A 27,642-nucleotide genomic window follows, 5' to 3' on the forward strand; every position below is an offset into this window, starting at 1 on the left:
AAGGCCCAGCGCCCTCAGGCCCCTTTCCCGGACCTGGCTCCAGGGTGGTAACCCTATCCTGGGCTGGGTAAACTGTTCCCTAGGTTCCCTTCACTCCTAGGACCTTTTGAATGTTTTTGTCTGGTCGCTCACCCAGGACCCAGGTATGACTACTGTACTTAAGTAGAATTTTCAGGTATCTGTATTTTACTTGAATATTGTTTTTGTTTGTTTGTTTGTTTGTTTGTTTTTACCAAACCCAAGTGACAAATAGAGATGCAAGGCTGAGATGGTTTGAATATGTCAGAGGAGGGATAGTGGACAAAGCATATTGAAGATTGACCCGAAAGAAAGGAGAAAAAACCAAAGTGAACTAATGCTAAATTTCAAAATCTCAGTTTGAGAGTGATGCTGTATGCTTTTGTTTGAATAAAGTCAATTTTATTTTATTTAACCTTTCTTTATACAGGTAGAGACCTGTTTGAGAGACCTGTTTCAGACAAACAGGTTAAATAAGATGACTGTCAAATTTGGTGTATGTGTTGGAGCGCTCCATTTGAACCCATTTGAAAATTGGAACTTTGAATACACTATATTGAAAAAAGAGTAAAGCTACAACAAAGCTTTCAAAGACAAATCACTTTAAACTTATTGACCTATGATAAAGTGATAGTTATGGCTCTTCTCCATACACTGTTATTTGTTCCTTCATATAAGTGTTAGGGATACTCCAAGTTTTGACCTACCAGCGTCCTCGCTGTGGTGAGAACCTAAATTGCTCATCAAAATGAGTGAAGAGGGTAGCAAATTTGGTTTTTAGCAATATCAAACAAGCTATCAGACATGACTGATTTTATTAGAGGTCCAAAACAAGAATTTTGACAATTAAAGGCTTCTTTCAAGGTGTTTGCCTGAACAAAAATTTGCAAAAAAAAAAAGATTCTGAAGGGGAAGAAGAAGAAAAAAGAACCTGTGAGCAACTGAAGACAAGTGTTGGGATTTATTTTTATCTTGTAAGGCTAATGTCGCATAATTAGCACCACATATTTGTGTTTTGTCTTTTACTGCACACAGTGTATTGTAGAATCATTTTGGATTCACTCTGATGCTAACAGACATGAGCAGAGAGAAGCATTCTTCTCTGAGGAATATAGCCAAGGTGATAAATCAGTTGTTAGGAGATGGTGTGCACTATACACTCCTTCTTTATGCAGATCTGACTGGAGGGTAGGAGGTGGTTGCCATGGTGATGGGCGAAGCAGTGTCTCCAAATAAGGAGATGCCCAGAAAGTTGCAGAAGAAGAAACATGAGCCGGGATCAGACCTAAGGCCACCTTAAACTGTTTTGACTAATCACCTTAGTATCCTGTTTATCACCCATAATAAAAAGTGTCACTGCCTGGTCATGGCAGTCGTTTGTCTCTGAGCCAGAGAAAGGACGTCCAGAGCATTTGACTTTTACTCCATTGTCTCTTCCCAGAATCTAATTTTTTTGTTTTTTTGGTTCCTGTCTGGCAATGGTCCAACAAACGGTCTCTACATTGGTTAAAATTAAAATTATTTTTATTTTTCATGAGGACAGTCTTCTTAGCAATGGATAAGGCAGCGAGAGCCATGTGGACTGTAATCATCTCCACAGTGACATCATCTAAGTCACCCGAAAAGCAAACTGAAGGGGAGGCTGGAATGTTACATTTAAAAAAACTTTGATAAGTCTTCGCAAATCCAGCACCAGAACCTAAGAGCATGGATGTCATTTTTAGGTGTATTGCCTTTACAGTGTGAACAGTTGTTAGAAGACGTAAAACCCATCCTGAACATCCATTGATCTGTGTAGTGCACTCTATGTATTATTTTATTAACTGTACCCAGGGATGTAAAAGAATTTGTACCACACTTGATGGCGTTTGTAATTTGACTTGAGTAGGCTTAAATTTAATTTAATTTTAATTTCTTTTTTACAATAGATTTGATTTGTTGATATTCTAAAAATCTATTCTTGTTAATCCCGTATTGTATAACTAATCTGTCTGTTGCTTCGAATATATCTTCCAAGTATTTAATTCCTTTACGACTCCAGTCTGGGAAGTTAATCATATTATTGTTCTGTAGTATGTCAGGGTTGTTCCAGATGGGTGCATGTTTGCTTGGGATCAATGAAGACACCATGCTGTCAGAGAGGAGCTGATGTTGATGCTTTTGATGCATACATGTTATTTGATGTTTGAGCTAATGAATGGTAGGTCTGAGGTCTCTATTTATATTGCATAGTGCCTGTTCTATGTCTAGCTAGGGCTCATCTAAGCGGCTATGATTTAGGCATCCTGGGATGAATTGTAGCCCGTTGGCTAAGAAGTAGTGTTGGAAGTTAGGTAGATCTTGTCCTCCTTTATTCTTGGTCCTTTGTAGCGTTGTTAAGCTAATACGCAGGGGTTAACTCTCCAAAGGAATCCAGAAATCTAAACCAGTTCACAAAGAAGCTATGTATGTCCACTGTGAACGACCATCTTTGAACGGAGGGCGGGGCTTACGACGCTAACTGTCTGCCATTTATAATCCAGTTTTGAGATCCTTCCCAGACGCCTTAACACCCACTCACATCCTGGGGCCATTTGACCTCAGCAAGCTCTCACAATAGGTTCACCCAAAACCTCTGATAGTGACCCACACCTTTTTTCACACTTGGTTTATGTGATGAGGCACATGATCAATAGTGGGTCAATGAAACCTCTTAGGAACACTCCCAATAGGACTTCACAATGAGGTCTTTCCAAGGATCTTAGATTTCCGTCTTCTCACTCACCTCTCCCTCTTCTCGCCTATCTCATAATCTAAATCAATCCAGCTGTTATATCAGAGTAAACACTAACATTTTTATAGTTAGGGTAAATTTGAGCCTGATTTTATTTATTTTTTTTTTTTTGCATCTTGCATGTTCTCTCCAGGTACTTAGGATTCCACCAACAGTGAAAAATACAGATTGTGAATTTTTGTTTGATAGTTTACATCTTTTTTTTTTCTTTTTTTAACCTTTTACCTTATGTCTAAATTTTATTGTGTTGTGCTTATTATATTTTACTGCTTCTATTGTTCTTGTGCTATTGTAAAGTGACCTTGAGGGTCTTAAAGGCGCCTATAAATAAAATGTATTATTATTAGTAGTGGTATTGTAAATTCTTGCACAAATAACACACATAAACAATTAGGCAGCGTATATAAGCATGCATTTCTTAATTTTAATTAATTAATCAATCAATGGCTAATGATTTATAGAACCTAATTGGAAGCTATATTTTATAATATTTAAGTCAGTGTCTCTTTATAATAATAAAAGCTAAAATAATTAAGTTTCATAACCCCACATATCTTCAAATGTCTTACTAATTTCAACTCATTTTGAAATGTTTTCAGCAAATTGCAGGTGAGTCAAATCTCTCGCGTGATGATTTGGTGATTTTATAGACATATGTATCTATTATGTATACAGGGAAGGGGCACTACAGTGTCAGCAGATGGATCAAATACTAATGTTTGAAAAGAACGTGGCTTTACTTTTCAACCTGAAATTTAGACGTGCTGATGAATCTGCTCGGACTTTGTGCTCAGTCTCTTCTGGAGCATGACTGACTCCACCCTGGTGCAGCAGGACAGTACTTCAGTTTACTGCCCATTACTGTCAGTATCACCATAATTTTTGCCCTTCCTTCATTGACTTTTTAAGTAAGTAGTTTCTTCTTGCAATACTGTTTGTTTTCCTACAATTTCTTGCAATTCAGTTCCAGCCTAGCTTTAAGGTTTAACATGGAGAGGGGTGTTAGGGGCTTGTTTTGCTCATGGCTGATAATGTGGACAAGACAGAAAATCACAAATTTTGAGCTGTTTTTTCTTGAGAATGACTTCCTGATAAGACTTATTGACGACACCTTATTTGTGATACCATAGATCAGAGAGCGCTAACAGGCGGACCACGGTCCGGATCTACAACACAAACAAACAAATTTTATTTTAACTGGTAGAGCTTTATGGTGGGGTTCAGCCTGAAGAAACACACCTACCAGATGTGATACACATCTGGGCAGTAAACACTGGGACTCTACAGTGCCAACAGCTGAAAAGACAGTAGAAAGAAAAGTTTAGAAAAAGAAACTAAAAAACAGAGAAAGTGAGAAAAATAAAGAACAAATGGTGCAAACAAGAAAAGTGGACAATGAAAATAGAGCATCTAATCTCTAGATGCAGTCAGTCGATCTAAGAGCGGTTTATAAGAACTGACCTTTCACTTTCCCACTCCAAACGGTCCCTGAGAAAACTTTACCAGGAATGAGGAAACCAGCCCTTTGCATGTTGACCATGTTTGGCTCCACGTACAAAAGTGAAGCAACTAAAAACTAAATATGGTCGTAAAATTGTTCACCTGTTAAAATATGTTTATTATCTGTAAAACCAACTGAGAGTGTTCAGTCTTGATTTTATTCATTTTTTAAGCACTTCATCTGAACATGAGCAGAATTGATAACATTTTCAATTCTGAAAGGAAATACACTGGAAATGGAAAGTAAATTACAATAGGTTAACCTGTCTTTACCAGTAGAGTTCAGTCATTTAGTACCAAATTGATGGGCCTCTTGTTCAGTACTTGGGTTAGTACTACTGAAAATAATCAAGTTATTTTAAGTACTCAAACTGAATAAGTTGTACTAACTTAGTCATCTTAAGTGAATTTTACTTTTTTTTTTGAGGCAACCAGTTTGCATATTTTTTTAAGTTCTGGAAACTAATTAGATTGTACAGTGTACTCATGATGACTAAGTTGCCCTAACTTAGTTATCTTAACCCTGGACAGCTGTGCATATGCATGTGTTTTGTAGTAATAGTTGCAGTCAACACAGTGGACCCTTATGCATCATCTCATACATTGTGCGATCAATGAACAGTGGAACGTCCTGAGATGTGATTTTCACCCAGGTGTCATCCACATCCCTGAACCAATGACTTCATAGCAAAGCCCTCTTTTCCACTTCTTCCATGTACAAATTGGCCACAGTGGGTGAAACTGGGCCCACGGCACACCCGTGTTTCTGCCTGTAGAACTGACCCTTTACTAACTTACTTACTTTGTAAGAGATTACAGGATGACCCCAACCTCAGCACCCTGAATTCAGACATACTTTGTTTTTCATGTGCATGTGCCATCATGGCATCTCTTTGCACTTTTTGTAAGATCATGTATAGTAATGGTTAACTGATGTAAGCATTATTTTTGATTTGTGCTCTGAAAGCTTTGATATATTTTCTTGATGTTTACTGTTTTTGCTTTTGCTTCCTTGCAAGTAAAATAAATGCGTTGGAGCTCGTTACTCTGTGTGTCTCACGAGAATTTTTCCTAAGATTTTGGTCCTTCGAGCCGAATTTCATCTCTGCCAACGCTGACCGATACCGTGGAAGGGGGAGTCTGGGTCTCCTGATATAAGACCTCTGCCCCGTCACTCGTAAAGTGCCATTTGTAAAGGTGAAGCGGGGCAGCGGGAAAAGACGCCGGAGAGAGAGGAAAATGGTCTGGGACCATCATAAAACCTTATGCTGTACAAGTGGGTTAAAACCTCTATTTACAGGTCAGGTTTTGTCCAGTGAGTGATGTTTGTCAAAGAGCGATTTGCCAAAAAATTACACAGGTAAATCCCCTGGTGAAGCACCTGATTAGAAACATAATTAGAAAATAAATCTAAAATTAAATCTAAAATTAAAAGTTTGACCTGATGGTGGCGCTATAGAAAAGGTCATGTCATCAACAAAAACCAATAGGGTTCATCCACTTGTGGTCATTAATGTTGTCAGTAATTTGAAAATATTTGAATGCAAACTTTTCAAGATACATTTATTCTAAATTAAAAGTGTGGCCTGATGGTGGCGCTAGAGTTTCATTATCAAGGGGCCATTTATGTATTCAATAACTAAACAAAGTGCCTGACACAAACACTTGCTCATCAGTTATATCCAAACCATTTTCTGGAGGCAAATATCTCTTGGTGGTAAAACGTGTTAGTAATATTTGAGGAGAATATGAGGGTTAATGTCGCAATCGAAGGTCAGACTCACTCTTTCTTCTGATTGGTGCCAACCCTAAAAGGCCCTCCCTCCTAGCGCCCCACGTGGCTTTCCACTCCTCTGATTGGGGCGTCCTGCTGCCCCTCACAGGGCCTCGGCCAATCGGGTGCTTTTGTCCTTCTTACTCGCGTCATTTGCGTTAGCTGTAGTGCTACTTTCCAACATGTCGGCTGTGTGTGTGCTCCCCATGTGTCTGCGGGCGAGCCGGGGCCTCCTCCGGCTCAGGAGCGCGGCGGCGGGTGCCTCCGCCCCAGCCATGGTGGACGTCATCCGGACACTGTCCACGGACAAGCCGCCGGCCGCAGCGGGCAGTACGACGGGCGGGTTAGCTCAGGCAATCCTCCAGGAGAGACTCCAGCAGCAGCAGCAGCCGACTCAGGTGCGCTTCATTTTACGACCTTAACAGCACTCAGTGGCGTCGACGGGGGTAACTGTATTAAGTAGTAGGTCCGACCGTGAAACCCCGCCCTCACGAGCTGCCCTGGTGATGTAAATCAACTCATGAACGAACATTTCCAACCTTAGCTCAGACTGACAGCTAGCTTACATAAAGTTATTTTCCTGACCCACGCGGGCCCGGACGGACTAAACTGTGTGTTTTGTGGTGTTTGTCGAGACACACGTGATCTTCAGGAATGTGACGTTATGACAGCACCACCCCACGCGGTCTCAGCTGTCTGCTGAATGAATGAACCTGGCATTAACTAGCTAGCCAGCATGCTAATGTTAGCATGCGTTTATCTAGTCTGGCTGTAGCAACACAGCTTACCTGAGCCCGGCTCACGGGAGTGTCCTCACAGTGTGTGTTCCTCTGAGCATAGGTGTGACAGTGAGCGTGCAGCTGGCACTGCTGTGGTTACCTGCCCTTCACCCGCAGCTGTGTGTGTGTTTGTCAGTGCCACAGCTTGATTTTATCTGCGGGATAAATCGCGTTAACAGCCGAGGTTTGTTTCGCTCTGAAGGTCAGAGCAGACCCCCACCCTCCTCCATGTGCAGCTCAGATGTGGTGTCTGGTCATGGAGGAAGCCACCCACCACGTGATTCCTTTCCGTGTGTTTCCCACAGACTCCAAACATAAAAGTGTGATATCTACAGACGAACTGTAATAAGGGTTTTAGTCAAAGACTAAATAATTGCCACTCCACTTCTTCCCAGCAGCAGATACAGAAAGTGCTGAAATCTGTTAAAATCCATGAATTTAATTGGACATGAAGGAAATCAACAGCCTTCCATTAGACCATGTTGGTTTCTGTCAGTCTGTGTTGTTTTAAATGCTGTATAACATTTGCACACATTCACACATCCATGCCTTTTCAGTTAGTTTGGCATGCTCCTGATGAGATGATGGACGGTGTTTTGGGGGTGATCTCCTCCCAGACATGGACCAGTGCATCTGTGCGTGCTGCAGTTCTGTTTGGCAGCATCAGGTGCATGAACCTCCCGTGCAGCAGCATCAGGTCTGAGACTGGGTTTGAGGACTTTATCCAGCTAAACCAGTCATGCTGGATGAGCCTGAAGGTATCATAACGTTCGTCTCCAGACTCTCACCTGTCTCCTGTGCTCAGTGTGAACCTGCTCTCATCCACCAGAGCTGGACTGTTGGTTGTTGTGTCCTTGGCTGCTCTGTGCTGTGAGCAGGGGCCCTGCTACATGCGGTCTGATTCTGACAGTCTGCTCAGAAACATGCACGGGGAGCACGATGGAGGCTGTTATGTAGCACTCATGCAGCACTCCTCTACTGCTCTGCACGGCTCTCCTCCACACTCTGTCGACTGTGCCAGCAGACACACCAAACCACCTCCTGTCAGTTTTTCTTGTTTCTGTAAATTCTGTTTTTGGGAATAAAGTTTTTTGGGGTTTTTGTTTGTTTGTTTGTTTAAAAGAGACGCAAAAACATTTCCTTGTGTTAAACTGACTGAAGCTGACGTCTCTAACGCTTTCCTCTCAGTTCAGACTGAAGGTGAGCGCATCAGTGCTGCACATTTCATTAATGTTAGTTCAGAGTCAAACAGAAACGCTTGTTTTTGTTTCAGGGTCAGCCTCCTCCAGAGGGAGGGGAGGGCGAGAGGGAGGGCGAGAAGGCCCAGGACAGGAAGCAGAAGGAGAACACGGCCTACGCCAAGAAGATGGTGCTGCGGTTGGCGGGATTCATGGGAGTCGGCGGCGCGGTCGCCATCGTTTATATATTCGGTGAGTCTTTAAGCTTCGTCCTGTGCACTCAGATGGAGAGTCTTTGCTGCCTCTCCTGAAACAGCGTCCTCACTTAGTCAGTTTCAGCCGGTTTGCTTCACAGGTGGAAACACGGTCACTGTCAGCCAATCAGCTTGCTCAGCAGCAGGTCTCTATGTTCAAATCAACATGTTGAGGAGGTCATTTAGCCATTTAAATCAGCTGTGATGGATCAAGGACACATTTAAAACCTGCAGGACACCGGGCCTCGAGGCCTGGAGTTCCCCACCTCTTTATTGTTTCCTTCATGTGAGTGTGTATGCAGGGCAGCTCTGTATTTTTCTCTTTAGATTTTAATGATGGTTTTGTTGGAATAAATGTGCCACAGCTACCCTGGGGGTCAGTAATATTAAACTCCTGGAAAGATCACAGTGGGCTTTTTGGCCGGGCGCTTTTATACATACCCCTGTTTGAAAACGTGAACCCAGCACGTGGTTGTTGGTCATGGATCGGATGTTTGGCTCTGCTGCTGGGTTGAAACGTGTCAGTTTAAGGCGTTTCAAACAGGAGATGCAGCAGAAGGTCTTTGTTCTTTGAGCCACAAAAGAACAGGTATAATCTGTATTTCTGGCTGCGCTGAGCCTCTGAGCTTCCTCTTCCTCTGATGGAAAGGTGGGTGTGATTGGTGTTTTCACACTTGGCTCCCTGATTGCAGGGACAGATGGGTGGAGCTAGCAGCCTGTCCTTCAGAGGAGAGTCAGACTGAGGATGGTGAAGAGCGAAAAATGGACCCAGAGCGATCCGTTTAAAGAGTCTGAGGAGGAGAGGATGGAAATGTAATCTTTGATTTGTGGAGTCGGACTCGGGTGAGGACAGGATGAAGGATTTCTTTGGTTGGGGAGTCATCCTCTGCAGAACCAAGTCGCTCATGAAGTTGTTGGAGTTTTTCTTATTTTTCTTTAATTTGCTTTTTCTCTGCGTGTTTTGAAGACAGTGGCACACGTCTCTGTGACCTCGGTCTTCACAGGAATTGGATTTTATGTCTTTAATTCCACGCTTTTCGATCGTATTTTGGATCCTTTTGAAGTTCATTCCTCCTGGAGATTTTCCACCTTTTTCACTTTGACTTTCTCCTTTATTTGTGGAATATTTGTGCTGCACTGTGAGAATGGCAGAAGGGATTTTATGGTGGATAATTTTGTTTTTAATCACATCTTTTCTGTGGCTCATACTTGGAGATGTTCAGGATTATAACCTGCCGTTTCTCTGTGTGTTTCTTTGTGCTTTGCTTTGTAGCTTTCGGCTCAGAGCGACTGCACTGAAGGTTTAAATGAACATAAATATGTAAAGACTGTGATTGGTTCTTTGAAAGGAGGTTATTACAGTGATCAGACTCGTGTAAGAGCTGCTGAGTTAATAATAATAATCAGCATCATAGTTAGTGATGTGTGTGATGTCATCACAGCCCATTACAGCACTTAACACCTGCACCTCGGCCACTTCAGCTGCTCATGCAAGTTATTTTTCTCGTTGTGGTAACCTGGTGCATTGTGCAGGTTAGCACTGTGCTGAAGCCACGAAGCTCAGAGATCGGCAGAGACACGGCGGGAGAGGCTGACAGTTTGAAAACTTGGCTTCTGGTTCTGACTTCTTCTCTTCCTGTGTCAGGGCTGAGGTGGCGCTGTATGATATTACCAGCAGCACGTGAAGCCACCACACAGCCTCTGACTGTGTGCTAGCACCTGAGGGCCCTGGCCTCACTGCAGTCTCGACTCAGAAACGACCTCGGTGTCGGTGCAGGCAAAGGAGAAGACGCAGCTGGAACAGGAAACACAGACACCGCTGAGTTTCATCTTTTCAGGCTTACAGAAATCAGAGAGCCCAAACCACATCTGCTCGCTTCTGATGAGTATAAATAGATCTGTAACCTGACCTTTAACCTGCAGGGCACCTACCTGGAAATGTAATAAATGAAGCTTTTAAATGTGTGTAACAGCGGCTCCACAGTGTAGTGGTTTAACCATTTCTAACAACCGAAGATCCCGGGAGGAGATGAGATGTTGCTGTTGGTGCTTGTTGATTATTGGATGGTTTGGCTGTTTTAATAATGAATACAGTTTAAAATCTGCATGTAAAAACAAACACTCGTTATTGATTTTGTGGTAATTGATATCCAAACGTCTCTCATTTATTTTTAAAACATGGGAAAATGTTTTTGCTCGACCAAAACCAGTGATGTCTGTTTATTCACGCATATTTTCAGATATTGATTTCTCTGTGTTTGCTAATATTTCTGCTGAAAGGTTTGTGTGCGTGCGTGTGTGTGTGTGTGTCCTCTGCCTCAAATCCAGTAAATAACCTGAACAGGTGATACACTGTGGGTTCTCTCCGGGTACTCCGGCTTCCTCCCACAGTCCAAACACATGCAGTTAGTGGGGATAGGTTAACTGGTAACTCTAAAGTGCCCATAGGTGTGAATGGTTGTCTGTGTGTTAGCCCTGTGACAGACTGGTGACCTGTCCAGGATAAGCGGAAGAGAATGGATGGAGGTAATAAACTGGTTTTTTTTTTCTTCTTTTTTAGGCACAAATTCAGTGGATGAACAAGGAAACACGGTACGTTTTGCTCTCTCTCTCACACACACACACACACACACACACACACACACACACACACAGGTGTGGTCGTGCTCATGCTTTAAGGCGACGGTGTTTGATTGTGAAGTCACCTGTTCAGATTCAAATCAGGTATCTGGGCACACTTAACAGCTCGCTGCGTGATGGAGGGGTGAGAGGTGTCGCTGTGGGAGAGGAAGCAGCACACTTATCTCACCTTTTGTCTGCTTTCATACTGTAACGGGATTCAGCAGAACTGCCAGGTGGCTCAGGGTCCTCACGCAGTAACGACCTGCACTTCCAGCCAGACGGTGATCCAGATGTTCAGCAGGATCAGCATTTTAAACATGTGCAGCTCCATCCATCACCTTCAGATTATACATGTTCGTGTTCAGATAACCAGCCTTTCCAGTGCAGAAGCTTTGCTTTGTTCAGGTAATAAGATCGTCCCCTCGCTCTTACTTTGCTCAGCTCAGTTGCTGCTAACCAGCTAAAAGGCAAGTCAGGTGTGTTTATGTGGTGAACTCTGATACAGGGCAGAGTTTACTGATGGAAACACATGTTTATTAGCATCTGGAGACATCAGCAGTGTCTGCGTGTGACAGACCTGAGCTGATGGTGATTTTGAAAGTAATAACAGCTGAAGACTTGGATCAAGCTGTCAGATTGGAGGGGGTGGTGGGGGTTGGCTTGAGCTCTGCGGTTTCCTGTGATCCTGGTCTTTAGGGACAGGATCTGTTGTTGGAGGTGTTAATGGCCACTTCAAAGGGCACACTTCAGTCTCATTAGGATCCTTTTGTTGGTGACAAAGAGGTGAGCGTGTCGTTTGCTCGGTGTGTATTTGAAGCTCGAGAACAGAAGAACCGGCCGCGGACATCGGCGTCGGAGAAAAGGACCTCGGACTGAAGCCTGCAGTAACTTTACAGTCGTTTGTTTTCTTCAGTTGACTCATAAACCTGCTCTGCACTTCATTACTGCACACTTACAGCTTTCTAAAGTGTCCTTTTACAGACCGATGTCCTCGAGCTTTGAATTGAATTTAAATGAAAAGCAAACAGAGGCGCACGGGGGGGGGGGTGTTCTGGTGCAAAGCTGGGTTTGATTAGTGGGTCGGGCCGATCGTCTATCTCGGGACGTCTGAGACACCTCGGTAACAGACGAGCAGAGAGTGATGGACACCTGAAGCACACCTGATTGGTCATCAGTCACACACCGGAAACGGGCAGCGTCGTGCTTTATCTCCGTGTGAATCATCCACCTCAGGATCAGCTACGATCCAAACTGGGAAGGGAGGAAACTGGTGTGTTTCATTCCAAAAGTAATTTTTTTTTTTTACCCTGATTATGTATTTTACTGTATTAGAAATCGTACATTTAGTAATTCAAAATCTGATCTGGCTGACCGTGCAGGCTTTAACTGACAGGATGTGAATCGACCGTCTGGTCAGGTAGGATAGTTTCAGTTTGAGGCCGGCTGTGATGAGATGAGGTGTGGATGTGGGAAGGATGAGCTCTCTTTGTCCCGGCACGGGAGGATTTCTCTCTTCAAAGGGCACACTTATCTCACCTGACTTCCTGTCAGGAGCTCCAATCAGACGGCACACTTCTCATGTCGCCGTGATGCCCGTCTTCTGCAGTGTGTCTGCGCTAACACTTACCAACTCCTTATCCTCAAACTGTTGTCTTCAGGGCATTTAACGGCGGCGCGGCGTGTGCCGGCGCTCGAAGAGGTGTGTGTGTGTGTGTGTGTGTGTGTGTGTGTGTGTGTGTGTGTGTGTGTGTGGTGTTTCAGCTGCTTGTTAGTCATAAAGTTTTAATTATTTTCCACAGTTTTAGGTTTGATCTCCCTGCCGTTTGAAACCACAGGTGTAATTCATCTCGATGTCACATTTCTGCAAATGTAATGAAATGAAACGATCACTTCACTGTTTAGACATTTTTACCTGCTGCTGTGAAAGGCTGACGGGGTGTTGTCGTCACCCCGCGGGGTGGGCGGGCAGCATGGACACGCAAATCTCAGACAGGTTTGAATCTCAGTGATGTCGAGGTCAAAGGTCAAGTGTTCTGAAAATCTTGTGAATGCTGTAACTCGAGAAGAAAGTCACCGAGGACTCTTGAATATACCAACCTCTGTATATTTTATATATCTTATTTTATTGTTTACTTTATTTCATTTGTAAAACATGTATATACATACTATATACACACTCAAACACACACACGTAGAAAAACATATTTAGTATACACATTCAGTAATGTATATACCTTTACATATTGTACATATATTTATTACTTTTTAGATTAGCCATTTTTATATTTTGCTTGTTTTACGTTATTGTATTTTGCACAACTCTGTTGCTTGTGAAGCTCGCACACAAGAATTTCACTCACATGTACTGTACCAGTGTACCTGCACATGTGATGTGACAATAAAAGTGATTTGATTTGATTTGATTTGAATGATACCACAGCAGTATCTGTGAGGAGGCTGAGGGGCGTCTAAAACCGACTGGACTGTCAAAAGGAAACGATTCAATATTAAAACTTTGGGATGGATGTTAAGGTTGGACGAATTTATCGACGATAGGCTGAGCCTTTCACCGGTCGTTTTCACAAGAGCGATTAATTTATTGGCCCATGAGTAAGTTTGCTAATAATGCTGGTTGAAGCTGAGAGAAGCGGTCGGTGGTGAAACAAGTAACAGGGCTGTTTTATGTTATTAAATATTTCCGTCCTGGAAGCACATGTTGCTCGCCAAAAGTTTTCAACAATTCAACGAATGACTCCTTTTCCACAGTATGATGCGACATCATTTCCTTTGACAGATATTTAAATACAGCCAGCATGTCCACCTGGGCTGTCCATTTAACCCTTTCATGCATAGTGGTCACTACAGTGGACAGCTATTCAACCCTGAAACCCACTGTTCAGCCAGTGTTAGTGCACAAAAAAGTTCTTATTGTTATTCTCTTATAAAAAAAATACTTGATTGAGGTTGTCATAATTGATGCATGACAGGGTTAATATTCAACCGTTTTAGCAAGAGCACTTTGCTATTCTGCTGGTGAAAAGCTTTTCCAGAGCTTGTTGATGGAGCTGCACAAGCTGGTGATAGCCGAGCATACTCAGCCGGATAGTGGACACGTAGATGCTCATGCAGGTTAGTCGTGTTTGCTGGTGCTGTACGCGTGCACCAGCGGCGCAGCCCTTTGGTTCCACCCTCAGGTTTGCCTCTTTCATCTGGTTTAAAGCCAAAGAAATCCCTGATGGGCGACTTTGTATTTTTTTGGCAACTAATTCGTCCGTGCTTGGACTTCTTCTGTGTTCTAAATGCGCAAATCAGTCCGTGCATGATTACATTGCTCCACCCATTAAAAAGTCAGCTGCACGAATATATCGCCTATCGTCATTTATTGGACTGATAAATATCTGCTGGAAAAACTTTAGATATCGCCCAACCTTAATGGATGTTACATTTTTAAGCTAAATATAAAGTAAAGAGAATATTAAATGTTGAAATTGAGAAATTCTTTAGTATTTTGAAATGTATTTACTCATATTTGAGTATGCTAAAGGAAGCTCAGAACCTGGTGGATTCTGACATGGTTGTTTACATGAAACCCAGCACAAAGCGCCCTGGTGGTGCTCGGGGGCGTTAGTGCACATGGCAGGAGTAACATGGAGGCCCCGTTAATGTGTGAAAATATTTGTGAGAGTAAATCTGTGAAAGTGCATCTAAAATACTCTTAAACCAGAGCGTTGGCTGTTTAAGCAGCGTGGGGAAACCTGCTCCTGTCCAGCTGCTGACCGCGGCTCACGCTGACACGCAGAGGTTTGTTTTTGGGGTTTTTGTGGACGTCCTTGTTGTTTGTCTGCATGCAAGGTCTCACACTCGAGCGGGCCTGTGGGAACCCTCTGCTTATTTAACACTGTGGTCAATATGATGGAACTGTAAATGTTCTAAAATCAGCGCCGTTTGGTTTCTTCTGAAGCGCCGCGAGGACACGGGAACCGCAGGCCGGCCTCTTTTCCGTGCTGCACCGTAAGGACCGTTCTCTCACATTAAAGCCTCCGGCTGTATCCTGTCGAGCCAGCAGGCGGGCCGGATCACTTCAAAGCCGAGGCACACTTCTCACGCCTTCCTGCTAGCCTGCCCCCCTTGTGAGGTCACATGACCCGGCTGTCAGGAGGAGAAACCCTTCAGAGGACACACTTTGAACAGATTTACATGTTACGGTCGGCTCGGCTGCCGTCGGGGTAAAAATCCAATGAAGCACAAATGAATTAAGAGCAGCAAACAGCCGCCTGCTGGAGCTCTCAGACAGCTTTGGGAGAAGTGGTGAGCACCGAGGCTTTTTCCTGGAACAGCTCCCGGTGTTCCTGAAGACATTTAAAGAACAAGCTGTTGACCTGTTACAGGGTTTGGCACGCTGTAAGTCATGCAGGCGAAATGATAACCTTTGACTTCATAATGACTTTCTCATAACTACAAAATGTAAAGTCTTATCTTTACATACTCAAGTAATCATGAGGTCATCATGAATGTTAATATTAACGGTCATAAAGCTACGGGTATGAGACATAATCCCACAATAACGATGTACGTCAGAATTATGAGAGGTTCTCATCATTAGGACGACGTTTACGGGTTATTGGTGTTTTTCAGAAGCACAAAATTCTGCTCCGATTTATTAACGAGCCTGCAGTGAGTGAAGCTCTGCGCCTGTGGACGTAACTTCCATATTCACAGTGGTGATGGTAGCTGGTGTAGTCTGTGTGTGTGGAGGGGTGAAACGGTCAGTGCATGTGTGAGGTCAGCGTGGTTATGGCCATAAATGACAACAAATACAAACAAAAATCCACGAGCCCAGACTTGATGAAACTCGTTTGATTTGTTTGAATTCATGAGCGCTGAAGTTTGAGCTGGCGTGTGTGAACAAACGAGGCTCCGCTGGGATAAACGGTCCACGGGCCGATCTCAGTTTTCTAAGAATGAAACGTTTTTACAAAGAAAAACAGATCAGATGTTTCGTACACGTGAGCTCCACCACCGAAAACTACTTCCTGTTCTAGTCGTGCAGGTTCCTGCACAGCCAGGTTGGCCTGTTAAACAAACTAGAACAGTGAAATGATTTGCTTTTATTGGATGTCTGTGTCGAGTTATCTGTGTGTTTGAGGGCTCTCATGTTGCCAGCGTGACACGTTTAAATGATGAATCGCGTCCGGCCGATGTTCTCCGTTTGCGAGCTCAGATTCTGGGATGTTTTTGTACTTTCTGTCCTCGACACGTCGAGTTTGGGGAGTGTGGGAACCCGTCCCGCTCTCCCAGGCTGCTCTGCAGTCGCAGCGAGGTGTCGATGAGGGTTTAACGGCCTCTTCCTCGCCTCTGCACTGACATCACTTCACCCCCACACGAGAGCATCTGCACGCCTCTAATTAGCCTTTTTCCCCACTCTGTAAAAAGAAAAGAGCTTCACCAGAGGAGGTTCATGCACATCCATCCTTTTCCCACACTTCTGCCCATCAGAATTACATTAAAATCATTAAAGAGTCGAATTAAAATAGTAAAGTGCATTTTTAGCATCAGCTGGTAGGAATTTTGGAAATCTGTTTGAATATCAGGATTATTCCCAGGAAAACAGAAAAAGCTCTTAATATAAATAAAATAAGGCATTTAATTGTTATTTCATTTTTTTCTTTATTCACTGATTAAACCTTGAAGGTGAGGACGGTTATTTATTTGCCATCCCTGGAAAATCTTTCAAAGGTTGATACAAGTCGGTCCACATACTGAAGTTGGAGGTTTTTATTGTCTCATACAGATCAGTAATAAATTCCCATGAAGAGCCCACACTGTCATTCCTTTTTTACTTTGCAGTAAAGTCTCGTGTCTCTAATCCCACACTGTTTATTTCCAGAATAAACTCCTAAAAGTCTTAAAGTGAGCAAAGTCCAACAGAGTCAGTGACACGTACCTGTGGTCCAGTGTAGTAAATGCAGTGTCGCTGCATGTCCACCAGGGGGAGGCCTTCATCACAGATCCGACTTCAGATCTCTCTCTTTCAGCCTCTTTCTTTCACTTCCTTCATCATCTTCTCTTATATTTCTGTTTTATCTCTAAAAAGATTTTCTTAGTCCTCCTTAAAAGTTCAATTCAATTTGAAATTGAATTGAACTTTTAAAAACAAATCTTTGTGTAGTTTTTACGCCCAGAAAAAGTCATGAAGCTGTAGATGAATCATAGAAGTCATGTCCCACATGAGTAACTATACATTATACCTGTGATACTTGATAGTTTTTTTATGGATTATTTATTTTTACCTCTGTTTTATTTTGTCCCGATAAATAAATGCCATTTTATTGTATTTTATTCAGACTTTATTTATCTTTTTGCTGTTTTGTTTTGTTTTGTTTTGTAAATCTCATTTGAATCCTGTTACAGCTAATAATCAGCTGATCAGTACCTGTCTCACCTGAGGTCTGAGTCTGTGTCATGAACATAAAACATAATTCATCCCTTCAGCTTTTATTTTCTGCAGTGTATCAGCACACCTATAAGTAAGCAGACAGATGTGGAGCTGCATGTTTACTGTGCCCTCACAGCTCTGATGAGCAGACATGATTGATGAGAGCAGCTTTGTAACCAACTCCTTTCTGCTCCTCCTCACAGATTCCAGATGAGTTCGACAAAGGTGAGTGTAAACATTTTATTGACTCTGAGTTTTTCGAGCTCACATTTAAACTGATCTTAAACTGTGTTTACTGCTCACAGCTGAGGCGCTCTCTGCGGAGCGTTCTCTGCGGAGCGTTCTCTGCTTTCTGTTTGTGTGAATGATTGATCACTCGGTGCCAACTGTTCTCACTCTGTGTGTTTGTTCCAATCATCCATATGCCCCATCATTCATCCCGCCCACCCCTGAACTGCCTGTCAGCACAAATGCACACATTTCCATCCAGCGACACAGGCTACACCTCATCTCCTCCATTAACCCGCTGCCTCTTAACAAAATGACAGAATAATTGGACTAATGCTAAAAATACATGTGGAAACCATTGGCCAGATGACCAGTAGCAGGCTGGACCACCTTTAGCTTTTAGAAGTGGCCGGGCGTGGTCGGCCACAGTAACGGGCTGCAGGGTTTAAATAACTGACAGGAGGGGCGGGGTGTGGTCCTCTGCTGATGTAGCTCATCTGCTCAATCCGAGATGCTCGTCTGCATACCTCTTCATGCATGTCAGTCATTATTGATTTGATTTTATTGTTGAGTCGTGCAGAAAACTACATGCCCCGTTCACAAGATGTTTATAACAATAAAACTGAAGCAGTACCTTCATTTAAAGATGAAGTAATAAAGAAATAATCTCTCCTGACGTGTTTTCCAAGCTTTAGAAACAAAGACGACAAAGCTCATCTTATGATTAATATCTATAAATGATTAAACAGCTTCCATGTGTGGTTCATGTAAATTAAATTCCCACTTTGTGGTTCATAAGTGAATGGAGAGTGAATCCCAGAGCTGCATCATTTCTACATGCAGGAGGAAGAACATGATGTAAACAGAGTAAATCTTCATTCTTCTGCTCTTCACATTGATCTGCTCTCTTTCTTAAAAAGCTATTCTGATTGCTTATTAAACCTAATAATCAGATGATCAATATCTCTTCCTCCCGGGGGTCCAATCTGCCTCCTCTTCTCCTCCTCCTCTCCTCCAGTCCTCCCTTTCCAGCCTGAATCGCTCCCTGAGGTCCACTTTGTCCTCATCTGGCTGCAAACCTCCGTCTCCCCTCCCTCTGTGGGTGACGCCTTCGCCCCCTCTCTGCCCGTTCGTCTCCATCTGCGGTCGGCAGCTCGCGATGCCGAGGCTGGAACCGGTCAGGACAGACAGGAGAGAGGGAGGATGTGTGGATTGATCGATTGATTGATGAACAGAAGGACGAGGTTGGGCTGAAGCTCAGGGACACTGAGTATTGATGAGTGGATTAGATCCGGGCTGATGTGATGCTCACAGCTGTCCACCACACACTCATTTACAGTATGGACGGCTCACCACGTCACAGTTTTATCTTCTTAAACCAGCAGTTTGACTTTTAAACTGTTTTTATACACAAAACTTTGGTTTTTAATTCAAGTTTCTGTGCAGAATGGAAAGTTTTGTAGAGAGATAATAATAATTTTCCCTCCGTGTCCTCGGAACGGCGTGTCAGACATGAGAAAAGCTGTTAATCTGCACGATTAAAGCACAAATCATTGTCAGATTTATATGCGATATTGTATCTATAGTGGAAAAAAATAACTAAAGCTTTAAATTAAAAGTTGTCTGTTTTATTTAAACAGGAAAATTCTAACCATTTACAAGAGTGAACGACAGCACTACAGTCATTAGCAGCACAGATGCATCTAAATCCACATGCATACACCAAAGCAAGAATAAAATGAAACAGAAGTCTGCAGGCTTCAAAGCTCAGACAGTCGGCTTCAGTTTCAGCGCTGCCGTCGCCGTGTGAAACGAACCCGCGGCAGATGGAAGCAGACAACAACTGATCTGCGTCACGTTGAAACTGTGCACACAGAAGGACTTTATTGGTATTTTAATTATGAAATGCTGCTCAGGGTCTGTATAATCAACTGCTCGTTGGTGTTTGCAGCCGGTTTGCTCCGTGAGTAGAAATCGCTGCTGGCGCTCACGCTCTCTGACAGCAGACCATCAGTTGTGACGAACACTGAAGATGCTGAAGAAGAGCCGACCTTCATCATTAGTTCTCACATGCGGTCTGAGGGGCTCTAAATGTATTCACAGCGAGGAGAAGAAGAAATGTCAGAATGGTGATGAGTGGTGGATTTGCTGCACATCTTTAATGCCCCCCCTGCACATTTCCCTTTCTGCACTTCATGACCTGCGGGACCTTAGGAACCAGGGGCAAATGATCCCTGATTGGCTTAGGGAGCGGCCTAAAAGTTCACCACCCCTCAGGGAGACGCGCCTCCACATCTTTCATCCTCCTCAGTCCTCACCTCCTTTTCATATTCTACCTTCCTCCTCCTCAGGGAGCAGCAGAAGGTGAGTGGGGCGATGGATGTGTGAATGGGACTTCTGGGACACGTTTGGCTGCAGAATCTGTTTGCGTGCCAAGTGGCGGCATTTGTGTCTGTGATGCTGAGGAGCGTCGGATACCATAGCAACCAGCATGTGACACGCCTCGCACACACAATGCAAAGTTTTACCTTCAGAGCGACAGACTAGACTTGGAGATGGTGAAAAGGGGACATCTCACGTCCTGCCACCTGTCCCACACTCTGATATGAGCCTTCAACATTTACCCAGAATGCACTTCATATTCACATTGCTTCATATCGTGACACTCTGAGTGGGCACATTGACAGCTCTTTAATGCCTTTCGGCCCTAAAAATGTCCCCTGGATGTCTGCTGTTCATACGTTGGTGGATCTGTGCGCTCAAAGCCCAAAAACCGTCTTTCTGTCCACGCCGAGGCCTCCGTGGTGTTTGAACCTGACACGTTTGTACTGCGTCCTGCTGCCGGAGCATTAAAAACCCCTCGCAGTGGAGCCCGGGGGCCTCGTATGAACACATTAAAGAGGCCACGGCGTGCCGTCGTTTGTCACCCGGAGAGAAAGCAAGCGATTGATATCTGAGGAAGAGGAGGAGGTGGCGTTGTGCAGCAGATGCCTGTCCTCACTGTGGCTTTTGTTTAAGGCCAGAGACCTCCATCTCTCCACACACCTCCCTCTTTAACTCTTTCTTCATCCCCTTACCCCTCTATCCCTCTATGTTTGTCGTCTTCCTCATACCTCCTCCTCCCCCACCTTTTTATTTCAGAAACAGTAAAAACTTACTGAGCTTCTCTGCTCCTAACACTCAGATTCAGATTGTTTCTCTTCTCTTGGATCTTTGTGAGGTCATAGAGACAGGGTCATCTAAGGTGGTGCTAAAACAGCTTGTTTCAGAGCTGGAAACAGAATAGGTCATGTTTGGAGTATGTTGCATGTTTCCAACTCATAAACAATAAAAGAAAAGTCAAGAAAGGGAAAATATTCTCATTTAGGAAGCGAAACCAGTCACGTTGCGTACTCATTAGATTTGATGAGGAAGTCTTCGGTTAATCTTTGGCTGCATTTTGACAACTGAAACAAATTCCAGTGTAATCCAGTAAAATGTGGTTAACATCCTGGTGTTGCCTCGAACACCACCCTCCTCTCAGTCGTAGAAACTGTCAGAAAGACAGATTCCTCCCCCATCACCACCTCCATCACCTCTCCTCTGCTCCATTAACATGATAAAAGCCCAGATTAATCCCCCTCCCCTCTGTGGAGGATATCCACACACACTGGCGTCCTAGATTTCTCTCACACTCACACACACACACTTTTCCTGGTGTGTTTGGTGGGGCTCCCAGGGGAGAGGTTACTCAGCAGCCACGCTTTACACCCCACGCTGCCTGCACGCGTAAACATCCTCTTCTTCAGCCCTGAGGATATTATCGCTCCTCTTTTATTTCATTACTCTCACACCATCTGTTTGCTAGGACTCCACAGCCTGTATGTAAAAGATGGACATACCTTCTCTGACATCACACATTACTTTCTCCCCCGTGTGTAATCTCGCTGTTGTCACAAATAATCTGAACACTCGTGTCTCTGCAGATGCTCACGCTGAGCAGGAAAAACCTCGCTGGAGGTTTTATCTCTCCTTTCAGGTCATTGTGTGTCTTAGAGTTTGTTGTCTGTCTCTTTGTGGCCATTTCATGTTTTTGATTTTTGTTCTGTTATTTCTGGGCTTCTTTAGGATCTTAATGCAGGTGTTTTGGTCTCATTTTCTGTTTTTGAGGTAATTTCTTGTGTTTTCTGGTTATTTTGTATGGACTTTTTCTCGATTTTGTGAATATTTCTGGATATTTGTTGGCATTTTGTCTTTTTTTTATGTCTGTAAATGTCATGCGTATATGAGTATACATCAAAACAGAAACCAGATTTAAATGTGGTCAGTCTCCCCTGCATGGTCATCTCCTTGTTTACTTCTGGACATCTTTAATTCAACTTTATTTACACAGCGCCAAATCACAACAACAGTCGCCTCAAGATCTTTATATTGTAAGGTAGACCCTACAATAATCCATACAGAGAAAAACCCAACAATCATATGACCCCCTATGAGCAAGCACTTTGGCGACAGTGGGAAGGAAAAACTCCCTTTTAACAGAACCAGGCTCAGGGAGGGGCGGGGCCGGGCCATCTGCTGTGATTGGTTGGGGTGAGAGAAGGATAAAGACATGCTGTGGAGGAGAGCTTCACGTGGTGCAGCTGTTTTTAAGTTTGTGTGTCTGCAATTTTAAAACATCCAAATAAAATCCCAGAATTTCACTCAGCAGCCATATTGTTGGTGAATTAGTAATGATTGGATAGAGTTACAGTATTTTATTATTTGGATAAAAACAAACATTAAAGAATTACCAACATATCATACACAGACAACGGTACAGGGGATCTAACCAGAACAAACTGAGCTAGCTTGATGTTTAAAATGAAGCTTCGATGGAAGAAGGAAGTCTTTTCCAAAGTGATCCAACCTCAAAATGTGGATATAAAAGGACGTGGTGGATTAGATGGTCAGCGAGGCAGACTGCTGGAATAAGATCAGAGGAGATCTGAGATATAAGCAGGAGCCATGTAGGGTGTTGCAAATTATTAATAAATGTTCAAATAAATACCAGATTTCACTGGAAGCCAATTAAGGAAGCAAGAATATGAGAGACGGCCCAGCTGAGGAAGACTGTGTGGTCCAAACGGTGAAAAGTAATCTACAGTAATCTAGACAGGACAGGATTACTAAAGTTCTTAAATGACAGTAAAGGTTTGGTTTTTGCAGTGTTTGAGCTCAGACGGTGGTCAAAGTCGGGCCAAGATGAGCCGTGATGTCAGCTCTAATATAAATGTGATTGGCTTGTAGGGAAACGTCAGCCTCTCTGCTGCTGTTAGGACCTGAACGCTGAAATTAGGCTGTAAACACCTTTATTTCTGCTGTAAAGTTTTAATGAGGACTGACTCACTGCTGGAGCTCGAGCAGAGGGATCCAGGTCTCCACAGGGTCTTTTATTTTGAAAACTGCCTGGATGCTCTAAGCTTGCTTTGTTTGCCTTCCCGTCCTCTTTTAAAAGATCTGTTGTTATTGTTAATGACACAAAGCAGAGCGGTGCAGTGGGGATGAAGGCCTCGTCTTCACAGTGCGATGTGGCTGAGTGATGGTGGAACACGATAAGGAATCTGAGGTGGCTCCATCTTTGTTGTCCGTGTTTTGATGGATGGATGGTTGACCTTCTAATTTGGAGTCATGCACTCTCTCCTTTGCTCCGCCCCTCTCTAATTATTAACCATATATACACGTACATATTTCCACACCGTGTGTGTCCACCTCCTCAGCGTGTCATCACATCAGGCAGATGGCTCCCTCGCTTCCTGCAATGAACTCTGGGGGACTGAGTCCCTCGGGAACACAGCGTGCGTCTCTCAGTGCTTGTGTTTAGAGAGAGATGAAGGATAGAGGTGTGCAGTAATGAGCCCACCGCCCCATGGGAAATGGAGTCATTGTTATTTAGTAGTCATTAGCACGAAGACTCGGCATCGTCTCCCCCCGATCACCACGCTGATAAAAACCAGTCAGCTCAGCTTTGGGTCTTATTCTGACCAATCAGATCTCCTCCTGCTACTCCAGTATTTGTTAAAGCTAAAAGTGAATTTAAAAATTGCCAAATTAATACAAGTATATACATAATAATCACATTCAATGCCATCTCATGGAAATGTATGAAGAAGATCATGGATGCTGTGTGTTTTGCTGTTATTTACCAGGGTTCCCGTGGGAACCTCGATAAATAAAAATGAGAAAAAGATTAAAATAAAAAGATCTTAAAATGTCTCATTTCCCCCGAAATTACTGCTGGTTTGTTCAAAACTGGTAGAAGGAAATCGCACCCAACAGAATAGATTTTCCCCTCCGTATTAAATGGTCGTTTGCTTTTTGAGGAGATTACTTGAATATGTGATGTTTGCCGAGCTGTCAGAGACCTGCGGCTTCAGCGTCGGCTTGGCTTGGCTGGAAGTCCAGCTCCACGCGCACTCGCTGAGATCTTATCAGCTGTTTGCATCCCCTCAGAGAGTTGTAGTTTTCAGAAGCCATTAGAACTACAGCTGTGCTCACTTTCAGTCATCTGTCGGTTTTAAATGGGCTCTAAGCAGCTAACAGAGGAGTCCCGCCTCCTCTTTGATCATGTCCCTGCCCAGCTGTTGTTTCTTTGTGGCAGACACCTCAGCATTTACTGCACCGTCAGCCTCCGTCTCACAGTCAATTCACTTATGTAACTGAGCACTTTTCCCTTTTCTTTCAGACCCTCCGGTCATCCAACAGTTACGAAGAACCTACAAATACTTTAAGGACTACAGACAGGTGAGTCCAGTCAGTGTCGGTGCATGGAAACATTCAGAACAAACTTTCATGAGAATCAAACAATTAAGATCTGATTAAAGTGAAGACCCAGCTTTAGTTCAGCCAGTTGAACTATTGCATTACCTGTTTAGGACTTTCATATGCTGCTCTCAACTTTTAGAGGCTCTCTGTGACCTCGTCTTTGTTTGTCTCTCATTGATGATGTCAGATGATCATCGAGCCGACGAGCCCGAAGCTGCTCCCCGACCCTCTGAAGGAGCCGTACTACCAGCCTCCTTACACGCTGGTGCTGGAGCTCACAGACGTCCTGCTGCACCCGGAGTGGTCGGTACGTCTGCTTCTCCGAGAGCTTTACAGCCCTTGTAGATTAGAAACAGTCCAATGGGAAGCTGGAGGGTAACACTGCAGCAATCCCACTGAAACTGAACAGAACTAAAAACTGTTAAAGTTAAATTAGTCGAGTTTTTCCAACTTCCTTCAGAACGTTATGAAGGTGAGGAATCAGCAGATAGAAGAAGCATGCTCTGTCAGCCCTGCAGAGGTGTGAACTCGGAGCAAAGCAACAACTTAGTGTATTTGATCCTTTACAACCAGCCCCACAGACTATAATCGGTCAATTACAGATACCCCTGATCCCAGCACCATATCTGTATAAAGTAGACTTGTAGTCAAGACCGCCTAAACCAAGACCAAAACCAGAGGGTATCGAGACCAAGACAAGACCAAAACAGACCGAGTCAAGACCAAGACCGAGACAAAAGTCTTTAAACTGCAGCCAGATGCTGCTTCGTTTACGGGTGTCGGGCATATTTATGTGTTTTTGCGATGCACTCGCACAGCCCTCCTCACCGCTGTCTACTGTCTCACTCACTTACTGAGAGGACAGACGCATGCTCCACTTGACTGTCGCGTCTCTCACCCTCTGTTTTTCACATAATGATATTATCCTATGTCCTCGCATGTGATTGGCCACAATGTGGAGGGATTGGAGCATAGCTGAGCCACTGTGTGAGAGCTGAGCAGCGAAGGGAAATCTCCCGACCACTATATCGATCTGAGACAGCAAGACCGAGACCAAAGTCCGTCAAGACATCCAACTCTAGTATAAAGCACACCTGTCCACCATGGGTAAGACCAAAGAGCCCATCATAGACCTGCACAGCTGTGTTGGGCTACAAGACCATCAGTAAGAAGCTTGTTGGTGTGATCATTCAGAAACGGGCATCAGTCACCCTCAGTCTGGAGAGCCAGCAGAGAGTTAGCGGCCATCCAGGTCTTTATGTCTTTAAGACATTCCTGCAGTTTAACTAATTGGTGTGTGTTATCTGGCTTCATGGACAGATAGAGCTGGGTGTCATCTGCATAGCTGTGAAAATGTATGCTATGTCTTCTGATGGAGTCTAAAAGGCACGTTGGTGGTTTGGAGGAAGTCATCACTGAAGTTTACTCAGAAAGATCTGAACTGGAGATGAAGACTAAATAAATATCAATGGTACTGAGAGTAGCTGTAGATAATGTTTTCTGATGGGGTTTTGGAGGAAAACAGGAGGAGAGAAGATGCAGAGAGGCGTGTAAGACTGCAACTCTGGATCGTCACGTTTTGGAGGGTTTAATAAATTTAGCCAGATTTCTAGAAAGGAGACCTGCTGCAACCAAAACGGGATGGATGCTGTCTCTGATTGCAGATTCTAAATTGCCCATAGGTGTGAATGTGAGTGCAAATGGGTGTCAGTCTCGCTGTGTTATCCCTGTGACAGACCTGCTACCTGGCCAAGGTGTGCCCCGCCTCCCACCCTGAGACAGCTGGGATATGCTCCTCCCCCTGTGACCTTGAATTACATAAACGGAAGAGAATGGATATAAATTGTTTGGCCAAATAGTGTCTCAGGAGATGAACTCCATTAGTCGCTTTAATGGCAAGTGCAGCATTAAAACGTCTTCTCCTTTCACAAGTGGCCGTTCGCCAACAAAGAAACCAGAGTTAGAGCTGTGGTACGTAGTTTCCTGCTTCCAGGGCTCCTCACCTGGTGTTTTTTAGAAAGCTGCTGCGAGCTTGTGTTTGGCCTCTTATTGTCCTCGTTTCCTGTCCTCGTTCCCTTAAACTTGAAGCACACAAAGAGCTACAGTGAACTCCTCAAGACTGAATAATCCTGAAATGATCCTTTAACAAACAGGTTACAGTTCAGGAGAGACAGGTGGAGGATGTGCTGGAGGCGTGTCCCACCACCTGTCCGCTCGTCTGTGTCTGCTCCTTTTCACTCGTGTAAAACAGGCCTCTTACCTGACAGGTGCGCAGCAGACAACACCTGCCGCCGGTTAAAGCAGGCAAACACACATTCACCTGCTGGACCGTGTCAGCCTTCCTTCCTGTTACACACACACACACACACACACACACACACACAGGTGATAATGGGACAAAGCTTGTTTTATCTGTTTAACTCAAAGCAGCCTGAGCGACGAGGTCACGACCTCTGAGCGTGCCCAGACAGTGGCTGTCAGATCTCCTTCCTGCAGCTGTTGGTGCCTCACGCGTTCATACTTTTGCAAAACGATTCATGTAAACTTTATTAACGACTCTTTTCTGGTCTCACAGACACTGTGTTGTGTTGTATTCTTAACAATATATGTGATAAAACTTTATTATGATAAACACAGAGAAACAAACTGCTCGCGTCCACCAAAGTGCAGAAAAAGCTGCAGGACTTTGATGCGTTTGTTCATGATGAGCAGCAGCTGGAAACCCTACGCTTTAATCCAGATGTGTTTAAACAGCTGCTCTTTCTCTCTGCAGTTGGCAACGGGTTGGCGCTTTAAGAAACGTCCGGGCATCGATTACCTGTTCCAGCAGGTGGCGCCGCTCTACGAGATCGTCATCTTCACCGCAGAGACCGGCATGGTGAGCGTTTCAGCAGCTGCTCATAGAGACAGCTTACAGTTCCCTCTCCTGCTGTTCCCGCACGGGCCGTCATTTCGGCCCTCTTTAATGGGATTGTACCACTTTGAACTTACGTGGGGGGAGAGGAGTGTATTTCTGTCTTATTTACTAATCTGAGGTGTGACGACACATTAAATCAGCTCTTTGCATCCATGTTGTTTGTTTCCTCTCGTGTGCAGACGGCGTATCCTCTGATCGACAGCATCGACCCTCAGGGTTTCGTCATGTACCGTCTCTTCAGAGACGCAACACGTTACGTGGAGGGACATCATATCAAGGTGTGTGTGTGTGTGTGTGTGTGTGTGTGTGTGTGTGTGTGGTTACTGCTGAGGTGTTCGTCTGTGTGGCGGTGACTGTCGACACAAACACTGAGATAAAAA

General features: G+C 44.0%; 2 protein-coding genes across 3 annotated transcripts in view; one reads left to right on the forward strand and one right to left on the reverse strand.

The window, feature by feature from the left end:
• si:dkey-23k10.2 (NACHT, LRR and PYD domains-containing protein 12) overlaps positions 1-6,214 on the reverse strand; it is a 28,076-nt gene extending 21,862 nt beyond the window's left edge. Inside the window, exon 1 of the mRNA XM_063492415.1 lies at positions 6,076-6,214. The gene's annotated coding sequence lies outside the window, so the exon portion shown is untranslated. The remainder of the gene's footprint in view (positions 1-6,075) is intronic.
• Positions 6,206-27,642, forward strand: part of timm50 (translocase of inner mitochondrial membrane 50 homolog (S. cerevisiae)) — a 30,977-nt gene continuing 9,540 nt past the window's right edge. Inside the window, exons 1-8 of one of the 2 annotated variants that reach the window (XM_063492417.1) lie at positions 6,206-6,463; positions 8,118-8,274; positions 10,837-10,868; positions 17,538-17,559; positions 24,266-24,324; positions 24,533-24,652; positions 27,119-27,223; positions 27,442-27,540. In XM_063492417.1, coding sequence (XP_063348487.1) covers positions 6,248-6,463; positions 8,118-8,274; positions 10,837-10,868; positions 17,538-17,559; positions 24,266-24,324; positions 24,533-24,652; positions 27,119-27,223; positions 27,442-27,540 — 810 coding nt within the window. In that variant the 5' untranslated portion in view covers positions 6,206-6,247. Of the gene's footprint in view, positions 6,464-8,117; positions 8,275-10,836; positions 10,869-17,537; positions 17,560-19,855; positions 21,712-24,265; positions 24,325-24,532; positions 24,653-27,118; positions 27,224-27,441; positions 27,541-27,642 lie in introns of those variants that run through there. The other variant, XM_063492418.1, reaches the window with a different exon arrangement.

The sequence above is a fragment of the Pelmatolapia mariae genome, linkage group LG14, assembly GCF_036321145.2.
Source record: "Pelmatolapia mariae isolate MD_Pm_ZW linkage group LG14, Pm_UMD_F_2, whole genome shotgun sequence".
Lineage (NCBI taxonomy): Eukaryota > Metazoa > Chordata > Actinopteri > Cichliformes > Cichlidae > Pelmatolapia > Pelmatolapia mariae.